The following is a 24716-nucleotide window of genomic DNA, read 5'->3' as shown; positions in this document are numbered from 1 at the left end:
ATGGTGACACATGCCTGTAATCCCAGCTACTCAGGAGGCTGAGACAGGAGAATCACTTGAACCCGGGAGGCAGAGGTTGCAGTGAACCCCAATCATGCCACAGCACTCCAGTCTGGGCAACAGAGCAAGACTTCATCTCGGGGGGAAAAAAAAAAAAAAAGCCTACACGATCAGGAAAATGTGAATGCTACTTTGATATTTAATGACATTAGGTATTACTGTTAAAATTTATTTTATATTTGATAAAAAATATGAGAGCTACATACTTAGTATTTATGGATAAAATACATGGCATTTGCTTCAAAATAATCTATGGGATTAAGGAGGAAAGGGAGTTAGAGATAAACAGGATTGGCCGTGAGTTGGCAACTGTTGAAGATGAGTGACAGATTATGAGTGTTCATCTTACTATTCTTTCTACCTTAGAACTATATTTGAAATTTTTCATAATAAAAGGTCAAATAAAAAAGTTCCCTGTTTCTTAAACTGTACACTGGATATCATATAAAAGCATGAGTTCTGCAATCTTAGAGACCTGAGTTTCAATTTGAGCAACTCGTTTAACCTTTTGAATCGGCACTTATTCATTTATAAGTGAAATATCACTATTATGGTTTTACTGTGGGGATTCAATGGATAATATGTATATAAAAGTATAGTATCATCCCAGACCAAAATAGTAGTTCACTAAATTTATTAGGGTGGTACAAATATAATTGCAGGTTTCGCCATGTAAAAGTAATGGCAAAACCACAATTACTTTTGCACCAACCTATAGTCATCTTTCTTTCCCCTCCATCTCCCGTCTCTTCTTTCATGGACTCTTGCTTTTTTACTGATTGCTAACCCTTAATTCTCACTGCTGCATTCCACACCTATTTTTACTACCCACCATCCCTTATCTTTCTCTTCCCTCTGATTTTCTTCTCCTGGGTTTTCATTTATTTATTCCTCACTTTCAGCTTCTTTTTGACAAGGCAGTTTAAAGTATTAAATCAATACTTGGTCTTGAATTTTGGTTCTAATACTTACTAGCCTTGACACCTTGGGCTAGTTACTTGGAACTCTGAGACCCCCAGTTTCTTCACCTATGAAAGGATAGTAATAATAGCACCTATTTTATAGAGTTACGTAAGGAGGTGAGAAATTTCTCATAAGGCATTTGGCCCAGTGAGGTGCTCTAGAAATATTTCCTATCAAACCTTCTATTTATCTATATTAAGGATGAACTCCTATAGACATGTCAGGTAGCAAACTTCTCTTCCACAAGGAACCACTTCAGGATTCAGCATTCACCATGTATGATGGTCCCAGTTCATGGCTGTTTGTCTTCCTTGGGCTTCAGATTCCACGTGGTGATGATTTCAGTCCCATGCTAATTGATTTTTTTTTTCTTAATTGTGTGCTTTGTGATAATATCATTTGTTAAGTGCAAGAGAACAAATTAACAATAGTCAGGGCCAGGTGTGGTGGCTGACGCCTGTAATCTCAGCACTTTGGGAGGCCAAGGTAGATGGATAGACTGAGCCCAGGAGTTCGAGACCAGCCTGGGCAACATGGCAAAACCCCATCTCTACAAAAAATACAAAAATTAGCTGGGCGTGGTGGAGCATGCCTGTGGTCCCAGCTACTGGGGAGACTGCGGTGGGAGGATCACTTGAGCCGGGCAGTTGAGGTTGCACTAAGCCATGAGTGTGCCACTACACTCCAGCCTGGGTGACAGAGCAAGATCCCATTTCAAAAACAACAGTAGGCCGGGTGCGGTGGTTCACGCCTGTAATCCCAGCACTTTGGGAGGCCAAGGTGGGCGATCACTTGAGGTCAGGAATTTGAGACCAGCCTGGCCAACATGATGAAACCCCATCTCTACTAAAAATACAAAACATCAGCTGAGCATGGTGGTGCGCGCCTATACTTCCAACTACTCGAGAGGCTGAAGTGGGATAACTGCTTGAGCCCAGGAGGCGGAGGTTGCAGTAAGCCGAGGTCGCACCACTACACTCCAGCCTGGGTGACAGAGTGAGACTCCGTCTCAAAAACAAAAACAACAAACAAAAAGTCAGCACGCCTCCCTACCTTAGTTATTGCCTTTGTATTTCTGCATCAAGTTTTATAACTAAGCTTATATTAAACTGAATATATTAATAAACTGACTTCAGGAAACCCACAGAAAATTGTTCTATTTATGAAATTCCTTGAAGTGTACTATACTATTCTTGGGGAAATCATTTTAATTTCTGCATTCCTACAGAGAAAAAAAGTATTCCTGAATAGTTATGAAATTAATAAGAACAAGGATAACAAATACTGTTACAAAAAAAAATTTCTCCTGCTCATCCATATACCCTCTACCTAATATAAAATGCTCACTTTTAGCCAAGTTCCTATTTCTGCATAGAATGATCAAGGTCCAAAATGCCTCACAATTTTCTAAAGCAGTTTTATATATATGCTGAACAAAAGAGTGATAATCAAGGCTGCAGGTCCCTCATAATAGAATTCAAAGAGCTGGTGACTAAAAGATGAGTCAATGTTAACTGATAGCCTATGCACCAGAGAGGCAAGTTATCAAATGAGACGAGTTGTTCAGGGAACCAAAGTAATTCTCTTGACTATGTCTGGCAAATCTCGTATAGTCTTATGTTCATCACAACCCACAATGTAAGGGTCCCTTACCATGGCCTATGATCAATTAAATCAAAATTCGCAGCTCTCACATAGCTAAAAAAAATGGGCAAATCCAAACTCCTATCCTTTTCTGTTCTTCTCTACTAGCCCCCCAACACACACCATTGAATAAGAGAATACAAAAATGACCACTTTGTATATTTCTAGCACTTCTGTAAATTATGCAACTCTGATATATGTCCTTGATTCTCACAACTCATAACAAGGTACAGTATTATAAATACTATTTTACAAAAGAGGAAGCTAAGGCAGCTTGTCTGTGATCACATAGTAAATGGTGTAGTCAAAACTGTAACAAATCCACTCAACCTTGTGTCTTACAATACCAATGTGTACAAGCAATACTAGATAGCAACTGAAAATAATGTATATATTTAATATTTATTAAAGCTCACTGAGAAAGTGAGGCAACAGAGGTGGCTCCTTTACATATGGTAAAAATAAATAAACTTCAGGTCAGACTAGCAGTTCTTACACATTTTGTTCTTAGGACCCCTATAAACTTTTAAAAACTATTGAGGATCCCAAAGAGCTGCTGTTCATGTAGATTATGTCTATTAACATTTCGCATATCAGAAATTACAAATGATAATAATTTTAAACATAAGAATATACAAAGCTCACATTCCATTAGCTGTGAGGGTGATGGTGTCATCACATATTTAATTTCTGTAAAACTTCACCATATGTTTGTGAGAGAACAAGGGTGAGAAAGGCAGATAACATTTTTGTATTATTATGAAAATAACTGACTTGACTTCGTAGACCTGCCAACCCCTCAAAGGTCTGGACGATCCAAATCACACTGTGAAAACCACTGAGTCAGACTGTAACGACTCTGAGTCGGGGCAATTTTTAAAAAAATTCTAAGTTGTAACCCATTACTTTACTTTAAGTATACTTTCTCACTACTAGATTTTTAAAAATACCTTGAAAGGACTGTGTTAATTTACTCCCTGTTAGCACTAACTCTCTCTGCAGTATGTTGCTCTCTGGACAAAGATGGTGTCAAACATTTACTGAATAAATTGAATCTCTTCTGAAGTCTTGTGCACTCTGGACAAAGATGGTGTTAAACATTTACTAAATAAACTGAATCTCTTCCGAAGTCTTGTGGACTGAAAAAGAGAAAATGCTTTAAAGCAAAATTACTACCTCCCTACTATGGTAAAGACATGAACAATGAAGTTTATGAAACAGAAATCTGGTGTTCTTTAGCTAGTCAGATGTATCAAACAGACAAAAATTCCTTTCCAAACATGAAGGAACAACAAAAAATCTGAATAAGACAAATAAGAGGAAGTTAACATAGTCAGCCCTCCACGTCTATGGGTTCTGCATCTTCGGACTCAATTAACCCCAGATTAAAAAAAAAAAAAGACTGTTGCGACTGTACTGAACTTGATGCAAAGATCTTTTGTTCTTATCATTATTCCCTAAACAATACAGTATAAGAACCATTTATATAGCATTTACATTGTATTAGGCATTATAAGTAATCCAGAGATGATTTAAAGTATACAGGTGGATATGCTTAGGTTATATACAAACACTATGCCATTTTATATCAGGGACTAGAGCATCTGTGGATTTTGGTATCCTGGTGGAACAGGGAGGGTCCTGGGACCAATCCCCCCATGGATACTGAGGAATGATTATGTTTTAAGGTTATAATTGTCCAGCTTTCTCCTAATTTTTCCCTATCCAAATAAAAGTAAAACATCTTCTAAAGTACATAAATGATTGTAATACTATCTGTATCTCTGCATCTGTTAGTTTATAAGTACCTAACTCAAGTTAGAACTTATTAAAGGAAAATACTTATAAGATAAACAGCTTGTATATCCTTATTTGAGAGAAATCCCTACATTAAACCTATGCCAGGATAACATGCAGCCTGTAGAAATAATAGCAAAGTGAATAATAAATAATGCCATCTTATATTTACAAAATTATTTTATCTAAGAACTTTTAAAACTTTAGATTTTCATTTCATTTAGTCTCAAAAACAAGTTGCATGACTTGTCCAAGGATATACTAAACCAACAAATCAGTAGTAATTTCAGAAATAAAACAGGAATTCCTCATCTTCTAATCCTGTTTCAGGGCAAGAGGCCAAGTTACTTTCAAGAGAAATCATAAGAGCACCGATATTCTCTAGACTCTAACAATTATTACTAAGAGTCTGGTTCAATAAATGCTTGTTGAGTGGCATGATTCTCAGAATTATTGAGTCCAAATCCTAACTCTGTAGTATTAAAAAGTTCAAATATGTTGAGTAAGGAACTTACTCAAATATTTTAAGTAGATAATTTACTCACTTTAAGTAAGCAATTTACCTAAAATGGGCTGTAATTTAGATATACTGTATTCATTGACTTTATTTTACAGACTAAGACTGTCAAGAATTTTCTCTTTACATTTCATTAATCTCAAAATATCTGAAGTAAATTCAGTTTGTACTACCTACCACTCCAGCATTAGTAAACAAAAGGACACGTATTTTACTACAAATATTTAGTTAAATTCTTCCCATGGCATGAGTTTGCCATTCTGGTCCTGATCAAAATCCAAAGAGTTAAACATTAAGAACTAACAAGATTTCCAAATACTGAAATACATCAGCTATCACCTGTCCTAAACTTTACAGAAAACAATATTATACTTAGTAATGGTGAGAACAAAACAAGATTTTCAGTGCATTATAAAAATAATTACCATACAAATGAAATTTGCCATAACAGAATGGCTCTTATTTCAGCCACAGCAGGTTTCAGAGAACAAAAAGCTTTGAATTATTTATTTGCATGACCAAATGACTAAGGTAGTCAGCAACCACATCCTTACCAATAAGTGTTAGTATAATCCAGTATGTATGAAAGACTATTGTGTAAAAAGGGCAAAAATTAGCATACAACACAAACACCAGATGCACTATTCAGAAGATATTGATGTCTCCATGAAAGTTGTATCTGAGAACAGAACATAATCATTTTTCAAAATAGAGATTCTTGTAGCCAGCTACTAAACAGAAACTGTATCTCCCTATCACTACTACTTAAGATTTCACAGCAAAAAATAATAGTCACTTGTAATTGTAGATTATACAGGTAGGATATTATAGAGTTCATCCTAGGAGAAACGCCATTTCTAAAAAGTAGTTAGGTTGCAAGTATCTGTTTAACTGGTACCTTACCAATGACCCAAGTATACATAATAGGTACTTAATACAAAAGAATAAACCCAATGAGGATATTTTTACTATGCTATTCAAGCATTTTTGTTTTTAAATACATAGCAACAAGAACTATTAATGCTGGGAAGTGAAAAATTTTCTAGCTTTTCTATCAAAGTTATGCAAATCAAAGCCCATTCAGTACCCCACCCACCATATCATCAGCTCCATTCTCCCTACAATACATGAAGAATTCACAGGCAGAAATACTCAATGTGCTGATTACAGAATAAAGAGAAATGTGTTCTAAAACATTCTGATTTCATTAAAATTGGCAATTACATACCAGACTAGTAAAAGCAAGCTTGTTATTCTATATCAATCCAAGAAAAGTATAGTCTACAGTTCATCAATATTGACCTTTCTAAAAAGTGAAATGAAAAACCAAGTCTTCTGGAGCGTCAGAGAAGGTTGCAAACACATCTGTGTTTAGTATTTTGTTTGTGTGTGGGAATGAGAGAAGGATATTGTGCCAGTATGGTGCCTGGACAGACCTTGAATTCAACATGGTTAATTGCTGGAGATCACAATCAACATACTTTATAGGGGGGGGTGGTGTGTGAGTTTGTGTGTGTGTGTGTCTGTCTATAAAGAAGGCACTCTCCTTCAATACTGATTTCACAATAGTATTGGGTTACATGTCATCAGCCTGTGTTTATAATGACAAAGTTTAACCATAAAAAAAGTTAAAATATGTTCCATAGATTATGTTTAAGAAACCCAGAAAATACAGGTATTCTTTAGAGAGACTGAATTCAAAATCACAGCACTCAGATAAGTGTTTGAGTTCACTTTGTGAAAAATTCATCCCTGTACATTTAGGAGTGGGACAGTTTCTGTACACACACAGACACACACACTCACACACACAGTATTTCCATAAGAAGTTTGAGCAAAAAAAAATTCCAGCATTTAAAGGGTTAACCCCCCCTTTTTTTTTTTTTTTTTTTTTTTTTTTTTTTTGTTTTGTTTTAAATATAATATGTTGAAAGGTGATATTTAAGAGGGACCTAAAAAATGTTGGAGTGAGCTCTTTGGCTGTATGTGGGAAAAAACTCCAGAAGAAGGAATAGCAAAGGCCCTGTGGTGGGAGCATGCCTGGGGTATGAGAACAGCCAAGGAGGCATGAACAGATTATGTGAGAAGCAGTGATGAAAGATAAGGTCAGAGGCAGAGAGAATGGCTGAGAGTGGAGCAAAGCAGTAAGTGAGTTGGATTTATACCTATTATCTGAAGGGACATCCATGTTACACGTCACAAAATAATTTGCAGGGTCACATTCATACTATACTCTCATTTTACTAAGGGCAGAAGGAAGGAGGGAGTGAAAGTGGGGGCAGGAGGGAGGGAGACGGAAGAAGGTAAAAAGAGGAAGGGAGAGAGGCACCTCCTCAATATATATAAGAGGCTTGTATATGTATGTTTGAGCATACAGTTAGGTTTAGACCTCAAACTTAACATGGGTATATCAGAAGATGAAATCAAAATGGAGAGGAGTAGATTTTTAACCTCTTTATGCTCCTCAATACTATATAAATATATGCCAAAAAAAAAGGGCCAACACCCAACCCCCAAAATAAAAAAAAACAACAAAATCTACTATGTACACAGAGATACAGGTAGAAGGATGTTTGTGGTGCCATTATTTACATTAGTGAGAAACTGAAAAATCAACAAGGAATTGGTTAACTTATGGTACTAACGGCCAATGTAATTATAAGCATCTGTTAGAACAAATGAAGTAGATATATATAGAAAACCCAAGATACAATAAGTTTAAAAAAGAAAAAAAAAGATGCTAACAATGAAGTATTGAGTATGATTCTGCCTTTATAAATAACAAATTATAATACATTTAGAAAAAATATGGAATGGTTCCCAGATTTAACAATAGTTTTAAGAAAAGATATTACAGAAGATTTTCACTTTGATACTACATATTTTCTAACAGCTTGAATTTTTAAAGTGAGTTTGTCACTCATTTGAAAGGGAAAAGAATGTAATGTGTCACCTAGAAAATATCTGATATATATCTAGTAAAATTACTACTACTCATCTAAAGGTAAATAATTAACATGCATACCACATTTTTCCCTAGTACAAATACAGGAAGTATACAGTTTTATGCCAGTCTTAGCAATTTGGCTAAGAGAGATTTTGAAACTACTCTGTAAAACACCTGCTAATGACCAGGTAGTTGGCTTTAAAACTTTCCAATTAAGTGTGATGTGCTCTGATGCTGTGTCAAAAAAGTGTCAGTATATCCTATGACTCCGAGGTAAGAACAAAGTCATTTAATAATACTTGTTTCCTGGTGACACTGTTCTGAGAAAATAGAGAGTATCATGGGAAGAAATGTTGAATCAGTATTTAACTTTTAAACAAGGTATTTAGTGATAAGAACTCTAACTTGAAATTTCATATATTCTTATTAAACTACTGATCTAGAGAGTGCCTCAGCCTGCTATAGGGAATCTTAAGAGGAAAAAAAAAAAGAAAGAATCAAAAAGACATGATATATTTCACAGGAGAGAGGGATTACCCCCTCCTCCAGCATTTTTAGAAACACCTGAGTCATATGAATCCTATATACATTTTAAGAAGGTAAGCAAAATAATGAAGTGGTTAATATTTATTTTAGCATGTTAGTTTTAGTTATGTTTATGGTAACAAAGTTGTATACTTCTGTCTGTGTTTATTTTTCAACCTAGAGTCTAAGGACCCTAAAAAAGCTCCAAGGGAACTATGAAATTGAATGAATTTTTTTTTAATGTAGAAAATTTGCTTTCTGCAGAAATTTTCTGCAGGTTTCCAAAGGACAGGACCCTTTAATGTACACATATATAGCTTCTTTTTTTGGTAAACATTAAAACAGGTTGTGGGGGGTGTATTTTGAGGGTTTTTTTTTAAAGTTCAGAGCAGGGATCAGTGAATCTTTTCTGTAAAAGGCCAGATAGTATTCATGGGTACATAAGGTCTGTCACCACCACCACCACCACCACCACCACCACCACCACCACCACCACCACCACCACCACCACCACCACCACCACCACCACCACCACCACCACCACCACATAAGGTCTGTCACCACCACCACCACCACCACCACCACCACCACCACCACCACCACATAAGGTCTGTCACCACCACCACCACCACCACCACCACTTCTTTTAACAACTTCAAATATAAAGTTGAAGAATGTAAAAACCATTCTTAACACAGGGCCCTAATAGCAGCTAGTTTGCAGACCCCTGGTTTAGAGTAACAGTTGGTTTATCTCTGAAGAAATAACAGAGCATGAGATCTGGAAGTCCAGGACCTTTCAAGTTCAGGACTTTATGTCACTAATCCTCTGAAAATCTCATATGTCCACATCTGTAAAACTGAGATACTAACCTCTCCCACATAGGAGTTTTAACTATTGAGGTTGCAACTGCATGGAAACGCCCACACAGTGCCTAATGAATACTTAGCAAACAATGTTTTATTACCCCCACCCTGCTCATATGATACATTGTTAGTAATACTTGTAAATTAACATTTAGTGTTTGATCAGGCATGTTCCTTCAACACAATCTACTTTATAATAATCTGCTTTGGCTATTTCCAGAAGACACTGTGGCTTTTACTGATTTGAATTTATAGCCTCCCGGCAGGGCATGAATCACACCTGTAATCCCAGCATTTTGGGAGTCTGAGGCGGGCGGATCACTAGAATCCAGGAGTTGGAGACCAGCCTGGCCAACATGGTGAAACCGCGTCTGTACTAAATATATGAAAATTAGCCAGGAGTGGTGGCATTCGCCTGTAATCTTAGCTACCTGGGAGGCTGAGGCAGGAGAACTGCTTCAACCTGGGAGGTGGAGGTTGCAGTGAGCCAATATTGCGCCACTGCACTCCAGCCTGGGCAAGAGTGAGACTCCATCTCAAAAAAAACAAAACCAAAACAAACAAACAAAAAAAACTATAGCCTCCTCAAAATGATTACTCTCCCCTCAATGAGTAAATCAAATTTGTAGAGCAAATATTTGTAATGTATCAACACATTATTCTCCATCTAAAGTGTTTTAAAAGCTGAAATTAAAATAATTCAAAGCAGCTTGAGGAAATCCAACGTGCAAGAAGTAAAATCAGCACTAAACTGGGTATTTAGGTGGAGTACACTTAGGTGTGCTAAGAAAGCTAATGCGGTATCTCACGCCTGTAATCCCAGCACTTTGGGAGGCCAAGGCAGGCAGAGCACCTTAAGTTAGAAGTTCAAGACCAGCCTGCCCAACATGGCAAAACCCTGTATCTACTAAAAATAAAAAAATTAGCTGGGCATTGTGGTACACACTTGTGGGAGGCTGAGGCAGGAGAACTGCTTGAAGCTGGGAGGCGGAGGTTGCAGTGGGCCGAGATCATGCGCCTGCACTCCAGCCTGGGCAACAAGGGAAAAAAAAAAAAGCTAAGGTCACAATGTATTATATACAGTACCACAGTAATCAATGTTTGCCTTAGCAGAGCAGAGATATTGATCTCTCCTGTTTCAGTTTCTCACAAAACTGAAGGTCTTAAATACTTCCAACGCCACTAAAATGAGCTTTACATGTTCTTTGTTTTCCCTAGAAAGACTAACCCTGTAAGAGCATGAATTAGTTTATAACCATTTTTATCACTTTTACTATACTCACCACAACACTAGGTAGTATGCACTAAGCACTTACTGAAAATCAACGACTATTTTTAAAATCACGTAATTATTCATCTCCAAGAGACAATGATCTGCAATTTAACTTATATAGAGATATGACAAGAAATATAGAGATATGAGCAACAGCACAAGAAAAAGCACAATAGGTTAAAAATTAGCTATTACAAGATTATTCCAGCATAGCTAGAGTAATGCACAATGTCATTGTCTATTCTCCCCAAGTATTAAAGGTTAGTTAGAATTCCTATCAACATTAGTAAGTAAAACTATCATTATTATAACCACCAAGGAATTTTAGTAGCTATTTTAAAGTATTTTCCAATGTGTAACATAAAGGAAAAAAGTATGAAAAAGTAAATAAATACAACATATTACACTTGACTTTACAAATGATTTTGTCAGTTTTCAGTTAATTTACTTTGAAAGATTTTGAGATATGGATTACTCAGTTCATTAAATTCAAATATACTGTCAATAAGTTGATGCCCCCCTTTTTGGAGATCAGTGAAGTAAATGCTTATCTAGTTATTAATGACCCATCCCACTAAAGCAAACTATCCACCAAACTCGAACAAAAAGGAGCCGCTATCTACTTACTATCACTACATGGTAGAAAAATGGATTGCATTTCAAGGCATTTTTTTTTTTTCTGGCAGAATGACTTTTTAAAATTCAACATTATATTGACAATAGTGTTTTTTTTTTTTTTTTGAGACAGTCTCACTCTGTTGCCCAGACTGGAGTGCAGTGGCACGATCTTGGCTCACTGCAACCTCCGCCTCCTGGGTTCAAGCAATTCTCATGTCTCAGTATTCCTGGCAGCTGGGACTGCAGGCACGTGCCATTTTTAGTAGAAGCGGGGTTTCACCATGTTGGCCAGGCTGGTCTCGAACTCCTGACCTCAGGTGATCCACCCACCTTGGCCTCCCAAAGTGCTGAGATTACAGGCATGAGCCACCACACCAGGCCTGACAATGTCTTTTATTTATTTATTTATTTTTACTTTTTGAGATAGAGTCTTGCTCTGTTGCCCAGGCTGGAGTGCAGTGGTGTGATCTCGGCTTGCAGCAATCTCTGCCTCTCTGGATTCAAGCGATTCTCCTGCCTCAGCCTCCTGAGTAGCTGGAATTACAGGCATGTGCCACCATGCCCAGCTAATTTTTGTATTTTTAGTAGAGATGGGGTTTTGCCATGTTGGCCAAGCTAGTCTCGAACTCCTGACCTTAAGTGGTCCGCCTGCCTTGCCCTCCCAAAGTGCTGGGATTACAGGAGTGAGCCACCGCATCTGGCCAACAATGTCTTTTAAAAAATAAAATTGCTCAATAACAGTCCCTTCAAAAACGTAATTAAAAGAAGGATAAAAATGATCACCCTCCCTCTCCACTCCAGCTATTAAGTCTTCCCATTTTCACTAATTAGCAACAGTAATGCTCCCTATTTACTCCTCCAGTAAGAGTCTCAAATTCATATTATTCCAGGCCAGGCAAGTACCATCAGTTAAGCACAGCAAATAAGGGGGCACTATATTTGCTGCCCACCTAGGAGCTTACACACTGAGTTTCAACCCCAAAGCTGTTACTACAGTCCATCTCTCCATCCTGTTATTGCTCTGAGAAATGCAGAACTGGCGCTACAAGATATTCCAATTTTTCCTAACAGAAGCCACAAATCCAAATCACACAGAATCTTCCATTTTTTAAACAGCGCAGGCCAAATGAAAAGTACCTGCAAACTGAATCTGCTCATCTGCATACAGTAATACTCCAGGAACAGAAGCATCAGTAAGAATCTCAAATATCTGAATCCTAAACCCTAAACACAGCTCCCCACCCAGAGACTATTACTCAGACTTCATGTTGAATATGAATTATCCATGTAGTAAAAGAACATTAGTGGTAATCTTTCTCCCTTGAGGATGGATTCTGAGGTTCATATTTTTAAAAATATTACTATTATAATATACTAAAGTATTTTAATAAAAAAATCAAAACAATTAACACTGAGGTGGATGAATGAAATTCCAAACTTGAATAAATCTGTAAACATATTGTCTACATATTATAATTCATTTTGTAAAATAAAATGTTTTACAAACATTATAAGTTTGTTAATTTGGGTAAAATGAAGTGTCAATCAGCTGGGTCCTTAGAAAGCAACCACTTGAGCAACTTAGCATCTCTAGGTGAAACATCAGGAACTGGCAGTCCAGACAGGCTGCTTCACTTTAGCAACACGAAAAAGGCAAAATAAATAAAGGGGGAAAGAAGTAACAACAATGTTAACTGGCAAGATATTTCTGTTACCTAATGATTACAAATGCCAAAGGATCCTAAGACTCCATACAATTCTCTTTACTGCTTTAGCTCTACTAAGAAGATTAGACAACTAAAAAAGAATAAACTAGGCCGGTCACAGTGGCTCATACATGTAATCCCAGCACTTTGGGAGGCCAAGGTGGGCAGATTGCCTGAAGTCAGGAGTTTGAAACCAGCCTGAACAACATGGTGAAACCCACCTCTACTAAAGATACAAAAATTAGCCGGGTGTGGTAGCACACGCCTGTAATCCCAGCTACTCAGGAGGCTGAGGCAGGAGAATTGCTTGAACCTAGGAGGTGGAGGTTGCAGTGAGCCAAGATTGTGCCACTGCACTCCAGCCTGGGTGACACAACGAGACTCCATCTCAAATAAAAAAACAAAAACAAACAAAAAAACACTAAGAAGGATAAAATAGCAAGACCTTCTATTTGGAAACACAATCTGCTCAATTAAAAAAGAAATGCTATGTGGGACAGTACCCAAAGAGCCTCATGATTTACTTTTAAAAGAATCCTCTAAAATGACCAATTTAAGAAAAAAATCAGCTTTATAGTCATACTCTTCTCAAGAGTTCTAGGTTAGTTTGGAAAGATATCCCACATATTTATTATATCGATGGCACGCTTTAAAAAAGAATCACTTAAAAACAATAGTTTGTGTGTTTGTGTGTGTGTGTGTGTGTTTTTAAAGGTGGCCTGGCCTTATCAGAGCTGGGTTTCGCCACTTGAAAGCTGTGTGACTTTAAGCAAGTTATTTAACTACTCTGAGCTCCATTTCCTCATCTGCAAAAAAAGATGAACACTAGCTAGTTTAATTTTCCCTATGAGAAGTATGCTGTATCTTAGATGTATTGTAATTCATTCTCTTATCTGAAACTTGAATCAGTCCCACACCATCACCTGTTTGTTTATTTATTTATTTACTTATTTATTTTGGAGACGGTGTCTCACTCTGTTGCCCAGGCTGGACTGCAGTGGTGCCAACTTGGCTCACTGCAACCTCTGCTCCCAGGTTCAGGCCATTCTCCTGCCTCAGCCTCCAGAGTAGCTGGGATTACAGGCGCCCGCCACCATGCCCAGCTAACTTTTGTATTTTTACTAGAGACGGGATTTCACCATGTTGGCTAGGCTGGTCTCACACTCTTGACCTAAAGTTATCTGCCTGTCTCAGCCTCGCAAAGTGCTGGGATTACAGGTGTGAGCCACTGCACCTGGCCCATCACCAGTTTAAAACACTGGACAGAACAGCTACACAGACAAGAAGTCAACACTTGCTGAGGCAGCCCTTATCATCGTCATACTTGTTATGTTCTTCTACTAAGCTAAAACCAGCTTCCTAGTTACTTCAACCCCATCAATCCCACTCTAGTTTAAATCTTACAAAGGGCTGGGCAAGGTGGCTCACACCTGTAATCCCAGCATTTTGAGAGGCTGAGGTGGGAGGATCAGTTAAATGAACCCAGGAGTTCCAGACTAGCCTGGGCAACAAAGCAAGACCCATCTCTACAAAAAATTTTTTTTTTTAATTAGCCAGGCGTGGTGATGCACACCTGTGGTCCCAACTACTTGGAAGGTTGAGATGGGAGGGTTGTTTGAGCTCAGGAGGTCGAAGCTGCTGTGAACTGCGATCCTGCCACTGTACTCCAGCTCTGGGCAACAGAACAAAATCCTGTCTCAACAAACAAACAAAAAACACAAAAAAATTACTAAGTATAGCTAATTCAATTCTCACTAGACTCTAAGCTTCTTGAGGGCTGAGTTCAAGTATTGTTCAGTACTGAAATCCCAGCACCTACAAGAAGGAAAAGCATATAGCAGGTGTACAATAAACATTTACAGATTGAGTGATACGCTCTGTGCAGCTGACTGAGCATTGAGATGCCATCTAGTATAAATAGCACAGATGTGTGTACTTCTGGAAATTATCATTTAATGCTTCACGTTTAGAAGCTGAAATATCATAACCAAATTCATGCTGTGCTTTTAAAAAAACCCCTTCAGATATAAGTGAAAAGCAGTTTTGACATACTTTTAAATGACTGTTACTCAATGATACAGATCACAGTTTTTCAAAGTAATAAACTTCTCAATGCCTCTGTAACTCTTATTCATAACTTATTTCAGATTTACCTAAATTCCAAGTCTACATTAAAAAAAAAAACCTCAAAATGATATGTAACCTCACTGTCACTGGCTATTCCACAAATTTCAAAATAATAATCTAGTCAAATTGTATTAACTGAAAGCTACCAGAAAACAGCATAATTGAAGTTGTGATAGAATACCAAAATCTCTAGCAACTTTTTCTCACGACTTTTTTGGTAACACACTGCTATAAACAAACATCTCTCGCTGCTTAAACACTAGAACCCAGTTATAATTTAGTCACTGATATTCCAGAGGTTAAAAGGTTTCATAAAGTATGTTCTACTTCATAGAACCAGAAATCAACCACAGTGAACAACCAGTTCACCACCCTCCATAAATCTATGGAAATATTTCCATTACAAAGTAAATTTCTCCTGCCACCCAAGTTTTAAGCTGTCACTCTGTGCTGTCAGCCTAAACAAAACGTAATTGGTAAGGTACATCTGCCACAAACACAAGCCAATAATCCATTCCAAACCCAAAATATTTCTGGACTATCTTGCTCCTGAAAATTGACACTGGTAGAAAATTGGTGATCCAGAAATAGGCAACTTCCACTAAAAGGCAAATAAAATTAGGTAAGTAAAATACAAGACTGACTTAATTTTATAACAAAGGGCAAAATTTTAAAGGCTCAAATGTCTTAGTGAATACAAAATTAAAGGAGGACAGAAAGAGAAATTAAAAATTCAGCTTTTTACAAAAGAGCCAAACAGCACCTTCCACTCCGCCTCTAGCCCTAAAAAAGTCTTTCCCCTTCCACTCCTACAATATTAAAACAAAATTTATATACTACTCAAAACTGTATACTACAAACTTTAAGCCATCAGATGCCGGAGGGCTTAAAAAAAATTAAAATCACTACCCAGCATTAAAATACAATTTGCACAGTGATTTCAGGTCCTTTGAGAGAGGAACTTACAGTCACAGAGAGTAAATGCTTGATGGGCCGAGTCTGGATCTGTGTTCTACAATCTACCCAAAATGGGCAAATGACATTAATACAAAATGTAAAGTACACTATGTACCGGCTCCCAACTCCTTTCCCATCTGCTATGGAAAGTATTCCTGGGCCAGGCGCGGTGGCTCACTCCTGTAATCCTAACACTTTGGGAGGCCGAAGCGGGCGGATTACTTGAGGTCAGGAGTTCGAAACCAGCCTGGCCCCATCTCTACTAAAACACACACACACACACACACACACACACACACACACACACTTCCTTCAGCCGGGCGTGGTGCCATGCGCCTGCAACCCCAGCTACTTGGGGGGCCGAGGCAGGAGAATCGCTTGAAGCAGGGAGGCAGAGGTTGCAGTGAGCTGAGATTGCGCCACTGCACTCCAGCCTGCCGCGAGACTGTCTCAAAAACAAAAACAAACAAAAAAACCACAAAAGGATTCCTTTGCAAGAGCTACCACCTCTGCCTTGAAAGGTGTCAAACCATCAAAGCCAAAGTGGCTTGCAATGGCAAATGAGCACAGACCTGGGCTATAAGCACACCCTTCACGCGTGTACTGTGTCCAGGAACAATTTCTCAACGCGGCCAAGGTGATGCTGCAAAGCCAGTGACGCGGCTGCCCTCAATGCAGCAACCACAGAGAGGGAGAGTTTCTCAACAGTCCCAGAAGCGACTCCTGGGGATTAGGGCAGGCTTCCCTTCCATTTCCAATATGCTGCTCATAAAAGGAGACGATTCTGCCCGCGTTGACAGCACCTTGAGTCCCCATGAACACGCGAAAAGGTTTCTACCTCCTATCAGTGCCGTTCGGAAGCAAAGTAAGTGTTCACTACTCGCCTTGATCTGGGGCCCTGTCCAGGGCGGGAAGACCCCAGAAGCAGGCGCCAGGACAGAAAAGAGCCTTTGCCCTTCCCAATCCACGCAGCCAGCAGCGTCCCGCCCAGGCCGGGGTTCCCGGCAGCCAGGCCCCCTCCCCGACCTCGCGCTCACCTGATCTTGTAGCTCGGCAGGGTGTGCTTGCGCTTGATGATCTTCTTGAGCTGGTTGACGATGATGGAGGTGAGCTGGGGCATGGGCCGCCCTTCAAACTGGGAGCGCACCTCGAAGTCGATCAGCGGGTCCTCCACGAAGGAGAAGAACCAGTGGGTGAAGGGCACGCGCGTGAAGACCAAGCGCAGCCTCCCCACCACGCGGGACAGCTTGACAAACAAGTAGGCGGACTTGCCAAAGACCAGGTCCACGTCGATGGCCAGGTGGAAGCCCCCGTTGTACTCCACCTCCGCCTCGAAGGCCAGCTCCTCGGGACAGGCGGCGGGCAGCGCCTCCCCTTCGGGGCCGTCGGGCTCCCCGGTGGCGGAGGGCACGACGGGCCGGATGAGCCGGATGGTCTTGATGAAGGGCACCGTCTCGCCCAGGAACACGTCCCGCAGGCTCAGCCCCTCCAGCAGGCGCCCGGCCGTCTTGGTCTGCAGCAGCTCCTCGAACTCCACCTTGATCTTCTTGGTGACCCAGCGGCGGGTCAGCGCGGTGTCCCGCAACTCCCGGAACAGGAATAGGATAGTGGCGTTGAGGAAGTAGCAAGTCTCCCGCGTCGGCGGGGCGGGGGTCTCTGGGGCCGCGGTGGGGGTCGCGCCGCCCTCAGGGGCCGCTCCGGAGGGCTCCTCATCCCGGCCGCCGCCATAAAGGTACTCCCTCAGGAGCAGGCCCGGCACTGGCTTGATGTAGCGGAAGCCCTCGCCCGCGCGGGCGGCCTCGTCCGCCGGCGGCTCGGGCTGTCTGCGGTACAGCAGGAGGAACTGAGCGAGGAGCGTGAGGAAGGAACCCAGCACGGCCGACGCCAGGATCATGAGCAGCAGCCCCATCCCGCCACCGCCTCCGCCTGGGCCCCTGCTCCCGCGCCCACAGCGCCGCTTTCTTCACGCCGCCGCCCCCGCTGCCTCCATCTTGAGGACATCGGGCGGCTGGGTCGGGACAAGCGGCTCCGTGGGCCTCGTCCAGAGGCTCGGGCCGGCGCGGTGCGGCGCCCGAGCCCGCAGCGGCCCGCGCCTCCTCAGACGCTCCCGAAGGGCCGGTGTGGCGGCGGCGGCGGCGGGGCGGGGACCGGCGCCTCCCTCAGGCCTCCGCTCATTGGACGAGCGGCGCGTGACGTCCGAGGCGTGCTCGCTCCCGGCGGCGTCGCCCAGCAGTCGGCGCCCGGGCGCGCGGACGCGGACCTTCCTTCACCTCTCTGCGGCCCTTCCAGCCTCGCCCCCCCAACGCCAACATTCCAGCCCCCGCGGCGCGCTCCGCCACCCACGTGGCCGTCGCTTCTGAAGCTGCGGTCGGGATCTGGGAGGACGGCTGGGGACGCGGGCTGGTAAGGAGGTCCAGCGGAGCGGGCCTGACGCGTTCCAGTTGCCGGCCATCCCGTTATCCTCTGCTGCACCCATCCCCCGTCCCTGGCCGCAGTCCCCGCGGTTACCTCCGCAGCGGCGTCGCTCATCCTGCGGTGTACTTCCACTCGCGCCCGTGACAGCTCGGCTGGCGGCGGCACTTTCCCTCCGAGCAGCACCGCAGAAGATCTGAGCTGGCCTTTCGGACCCTTCCCAAACCCACGGAGAGAGGGGACCAACTACCTCAAAGGCCGCCATCGCGGACCGGCCGTCCCCCCGGCAGACGCTCTGCGTCCGCGGAGGGTGGGCCCTGGGAAGGAGGGACGCAGGGAAAGGGCGCGCCACACGGAATGACTTTCCCACCGAGGTGGATCTTCGAAATTTCAGGGAGGAGGAAGTTGAAAGGACAGCCGGGAGGAGAGATGCGGAGTGAAACGAGTTTGCCAAGTGATTGGAAGATTAATATGCGACTCGCCGTCAGTTTCTGGTTAAACCGGTAGTCCGTCTATGAGGCAGTTATTCACTGTTATCCCCCACCCACTTGACAGATGCCAACACTGGTGCAGACAGCCTGGGGAGGTTGCGTGGGGTCGCAGAGTGGACCCTGGTTTATCTAACACTAAACCCTAAGCTCTTGGTCACTACTCGCTACCGTAACACAGAAACTGCAGTTATAAGGAGGCCGGTGGGTTCCCTGGTGTTCAGGAAGGGAGAACTGGGGAGGCGGATTAGGGAAGACGTCAAGGAATTTTGCATAGAGTAGTACCTTAACCAAAGCCACAGAGCTAAGCCAGGTTGCCCAGCAACAGCGTTACTCCTCATGCCCTCTGACTACTTAGTGGTTACATCATAGATGCTTATCCCTCCAAGCACGTGGAGATCCAGTCCTGTGGGAGTCAGATATCCGTACGTTAAACGCCGATTCTGGCTGTACCTAAGGAGCCAGAGCAGGGCTCCTCTCTAGCCCTTGAAAACCTTCAAGCCAGCCGGGCGCGGTGGCTCAGGCCTGTAATCCCAGCACTTTGGGAGTCCGAGGCGGGCGGATCACGAGGTCAAGAGATCGAGACCAGCCTGGCCAACATGGTGAAACCCGCCTCTACTAAAAATACAAAAATAACCGGGTGTGGTGGTGTGCGCCTGTAGTCCCAGCTACTCAGGAGACTGAGGCAGGAGAATTACTTGAACCCGGCAGGCGGGGGTTGCAGTGAGCCAAGATCATGCCATTGCACTCCATCCTGGGCGACAGAGCAAGACCCTGTCTCAAAACAAAACAAAACAAAAAAAAAAAACGAAAAGAAAGAGAAACCTCCAAGCCAGGGTTCTCTTTACTGTAGGTGATTCTACCATAAAAACAGACCTGACCCAGCTGGGGCAGGTACAGAACTTTGGAACCAGGCCTATCATGCCCAGGTATGAAACCAGAATGGCTTCCATTACTATGAAGACATAAGATAGGTGTCTGCTGAGGAACCATGCTCAAACCATGGCTGAGATTTTTCGGAGATCTTGGCAACTTCTGTTCTCTGGTCACCTCTGGTTCCTGACCTCTGCTTCTGGGCGGCCCCCTGGGGTCTACACTGTTTCAACTCAAATGAGAAATGTAGACCCTTCTATGATATCCACCATAAACCGATTCATAACATTCATGCACCATTGCATATTATAAATGTTACAGAAGCTGGAGGTAGGGTGGCATGAAAGAGAAGTTACTCACATTCCTGAGATATAAAACCTTCAAACTGTATATTGATCCATCCCAAGTTGTAAAATATTCTTCACCCACCTTGCTCCTCAACAAGGAAAGTTTGTGGTCTTCATGGGAATGAGTCCTCAGTTTCTTCATCTTGCAGACTCCTTTCTTTTCTCTCCTCCTCTCACTTCTGTACTCCTCAGAATACCTGTGAGAATCTCAAATCTTCTCAGTTAGTTTTACAGAGTCAGAGTCGTTGCATTCCCCAGGAAAACTTGTCCCTTTAGGGACACACTTCAAATCCATGAAGGAGCTCAGCAAACCTTTTGGGAAGGTAAAAATATTCTCCCTTGTGTGAAAAGTGACTAACATTGATTAAACACTAATAATAGTAATACAGAGAATTGACCACGTGCCAAGCACCATGTTAAGCATGCTATTTAGAAATGTTTAAGTATTTTAAACATTAGAAATCAAAATGTCATGAGTTTTTTAAAAAATCTAATGTGCAGTCGTGTACCACCTACGGATGTTTTTGTTAATGACAGACTGCCTATAGGGTGGTGGCCCCATAGGATTATAATACCGTATTTTTACCATGCCATTTCTATATTTAGAGATGTTTTGATACACAGATACCATTGTGTAATGGTTGCCTGCAGTATTCAGTACAGTAACATGCTGTACAGATTTGTAGCCTAGGGACAATAGGCTATTATACCATATGGCCTAGATATGTAATAGGGTTTCCCATCTAGGTTTGTGTAAGGACACTCTGTGATATTCGCACAATGATGAAACTGCCTGAAGATTCACAACTTATGTCTGTTGTTAAGCCACACTTGACTGCATTTGATGCTTAAATTAGGGGATAATGCTCTTGATAATATTGGTGTTAACATGCCCTTTATTTTATGAAATTATACTATGTTAATAGAAACATTTGTTTTAATGCTGTTTTCTGGAAGAGGATAAATTCAGCAACCCTTCCCTTTTTTTCTTATATTAATGCTGGTTCATAGAAACTCAAAAGCCTGAGAACCACTGGCCCCAGCTCTGAAGATGGATGATTCTGAATAGGTTTTTAAAGGAAGCAGTTGTGCTTAGCCTGCCTGCTGACTTTGTAATGTGTTTTAAATGACATCATTGAAATTAAGCTGCCCCAACAGCCTTCATGGAAGTATCTATTTCAAGGTTAAAGTCAGTTGAATACTGGAAGATGAGTTGCATATAAGACATTCTCACCAACTAGAGGGATGCATGGACCACTGGTTAACTATGAATTATTCCTGGTGACCGCCAAAAATAATGAGAAAGCCAAACCATGTAAATGTACAAAGTTTGTGAGTAGCATGAGAGCAAATTTGATTTTTTGAAAGATGTAAAATAATGCAAATACAGTAAAATATGGAGGGAAACAGAGTTTATAAGGTTTGCCTAACAAATGATACATCATCAAACCATTTTGTGAACTTGGAGAGTTCAAATTCAACAACTATTTTTTGAGCGTCCAACAAGTACTAGGCTCCAGAGATACTGAATGAACAGGGGCGCTGTTCCCCAGGTGGAAGCAGACACACATCTGCATAACTCTGATGAGAGGAGATAATGCTCTAGTAGAGGCACATGGAAGATACTATGGGAACAGAGCCTTCTGGTTTAGGGGCAGTGACAATTGATTGCAAGGAACAGCAACTACCTCGGGCTAACTTATAACTAAAACTGGATTCATGTTAAGGATGCTGGAATATCTCCAGGAACTCAGCTGCAAGATGTTCATAGAAACCCCAGAGTGAGAAAACTGTCTCTCACTCTTATTTCCTCTGCCCCACCCCCACCCAGTACCTTATTTCTGCATCTCCCTGCAGGTCTGTGCCATTTTACTCTAGAAGGCTCTTTGGTTTCTACTCCCCGATTACCCTCAGCACACAGGTGCTTTGGAAGGCACCAGCTTTCTATCCAGATCTAGAGGGTCCTATGTCTCTGATGGCTAATGCAGCCTGCGAGCTCAATCTCAAATCCTGGCAGAGAAATCTCCAATTGGCTCTGCTACTCCAATAATTGATGACCAAGGAGCTTGCCTCTTCTGGGCTGCTGGTGGGTGGGGCAACTTCTTCAAGGAGTGGGAGAGGATTGAGAAGACATAATGGGCAATGCTAGCTCAGTACGTGATGAGAGATTCTTGCTGGGGAAGGTGGGAGGCTTTTGGGGCAAATGGAATTTGCATTGGCATTTAATGATTAGAAGGGTATTCTAATCAGAAGGAGATAAAAACTCACAAGTTGGAAATCCAACAGTTGGAGAAATTGAGACCAGGATGATTGGAAGAAGGTGGTATGAATAGGTTGGTGCATCAAGGAGAGAAGGGAGATGGAGGTAGCATAATAAAGTAGACACAAACCAAATTATGGAGGGATTAAATCTCAGGGCAAGTTTTTATTCTATTTTGCAGTTTTTGTGAAGTCTTCAAAGGTCTTTAAGCTAGAGAATGGCATTAACACTTTTCCTTCCATCTACACCTGCAAAACCTCAACCCCAAATGAATCCAACTATCTACCTCCTCCCCTCTACATCTATAATGGTCTTCATTCTTATTAAGGCCCTCAAGGCAACCCAGACATTTTTCTCCTACCACCTTTATCCATTTTCTCTCCATTACCAGCATCTTCTTCCATTTCCCATAACAATGCTATTAAACCTCAACCAGGCTCAGCTCTTTGATCATGCTCAGGGGAGGACCCTCCTCCCACTTCAGGGAGAAAAAACAGGCCCTTAGGCTGGCCTTTCCTCTGCTGCTTGCTTCCCTGGTTGAAGCTCACCTGCATGACACTCCCATATTTTCATGCTTCTCTTCTGTGGCAAAAAGCAACCATAAAACAAAGCAAAAACTTTTTTGTCCAAGGGTAATCCTGGTAATCCCCCTACTTGTGCTGTGGATTCCATTCCTCTCCAGGGTCAATCTCCTCTCCCTCAACACATAAACCAGATTCACTCTCCCCATCTTAAAAAATGAAAACAGAACAAATCCAAAGACCATCTTCCCTTAAGCCTTCCAACTTCCACCTTTTCTCTTTCTTGCCCACAGAGTCAAGCTGTTTAAAAAAAGTAGACAATTCTGTCTGATTGCTTACTTCCATTTACTCCTTAACCCTCCATAAGTTGACTTCTGCCTGAACACCTCCCCATCTTGCCAAAGGCCAGCAAGTACTGTATGGCCACAACCAATAGAGTTTTTTGGTTCTTATCAGAGTTCTGAGGAACATCTGACAATATGAGCCGTTCCTTCCTTTTTGAACTCCTACCCATTCACACTGAAGAGTATCCAATCAGGTCAAACTTTAAACACATTCTTCCCTTTTTCGTTGTTAGCAAGAGAAATTACCACTCTAAAGTTGCCTGCCACTTCTGTGTCTAGAGCTAGTGATGTGAAGTTGCCTTGGAGAAAATCTGTGAAGAAACCTCTGGGTATAGGGTGACCAACTGTTCCAGTTTGCATGAAGAGGGTTTCTGGGAGCAAGACTTTCAATGCTAAAATTAGAAGTCCTAGGAAAACTAGGACAAGTTGGCCCCCCTACATGGATGGTATCTTTAGGAATGAAAATAATAGGCGAGTTGCTTCTTACCCTTCTGGGGAAAGAAAGTAGGCCATGCCGGCCCATACCCTCATATGCGTAAGAGCCAAGGGACCTCCTGGAATTAAGGAGATCAAGACCCTGACTCCTATCTTTTTGCTTTTTTGCTTTTTAAAATAACAGCTTTATTGATATATAATTCATATATATATACACACACATATACATATATATATATACCCATTTAAAGTGTAGAGTTCAGTGGTTTTTAGTACGTTTACAGAGTTCTGCACCCATTGCTACAATCAGTTTTAGAACATGTTCCCCACCTCAAAAAGAAACCTTATATTCATTAGAGTCATGCCCTTTTCCTCCCTCCAAAACCCCTCAGCCCTAAGCAGCTGAATTTACATTCAATCTCCATGGATTTGCCTATTCTGACATTCCACATAAAGGGAATCATACAATATATGGTATTCTGTGACTGTTCTTTCACTTAATGTAATGTTTTCAAAATTCATCTATGTTGTAACATGTATTAGTATTTCATTGCTTTTTATAACTGAATAATGTTAAATTGTATGAATATAACACAGTTTGTTTATTCATTAATTGGTGGACATATGGGTTCTCACTTTTTGGCTATTATGGATAATGTTGCTATGAACATTTGCTTACAAGTTTTTGTGTGGACATATGTTTTCATTTCTCTTGGGCATATACCTAGGGATTAAATGCTGGGTTCTATGGTAACAGTAATTCTTAGGTTTTGAGGAACTGTTAAATTATTTTCCAATAGTTTGTGTGGGTTTTGTGGGTTTATGTGAGTTTATGTGGGTTTTGTAGTTTATGTGAGTTTTGTAGTTTTGTAGTTTATGTGGCTTTTGATTTTTCCACATCCTCACCAACACTTGCTGGTATCTTTTTTATAATAGTCAGCCTAGTAAGCATAAAGTGGTATCCCATTATGATTAATATTTGCATTTCCCTGATGGCTAATGATGTTGAGCATCTTTTCATGGGTTTATTAGCTAT

At 41.5% G+C, this 24716-nt stretch overlaps 1 protein-coding gene and 1 long non-coding RNA gene across 2 annotated transcripts in view; one reads left to right on the top strand and one right to left on the bottom strand.

Annotated features, from left to right (window-relative positions):
- Nucleotides 1-18123, bottom strand: part of LOC105467475 (PDZ domain containing 8) — a 102495-nt gene extending 84372 nt beyond the window's left edge. Inside the window, exon 1 of the mRNA XM_011717092.3 lies at nucleotides 17038-18123. Within this exon, the coding sequence (XP_011715394.1) occupies nucleotides 17038-17909 (872 nt within the window). The 5' untranslated portion in view covers nucleotides 17910-18123. The remainder of the gene's footprint in view (nucleotides 1-17037) is intronic.
- Nucleotides 16701-22036, top strand: LOC139356176 (uncharacterized). The gene is made up of 2 exons (XR_011607614.1): nucleotides 16701-16865; nucleotides 21132-22036. It is a non-coding gene; the product is annotated as an uncharacterized lncRNA (long non-coding RNA).
- Nucleotides 22037-24716: the final 2680 nt, after the last annotated feature.

Source organism: Macaca nemestrina, chromosome 9 (assembly GCF_043159975.1).
Source record: "Macaca nemestrina isolate mMacNem1 chromosome 9, mMacNem.hap1, whole genome shotgun sequence".
Classification (NCBI taxonomy): Eukaryota; Metazoa; Chordata; class Mammalia; order Primates; family Cercopithecidae; genus Macaca; species Macaca nemestrina.
This window is presented reverse-complemented; position numbering and strand designations above follow the sequence as displayed.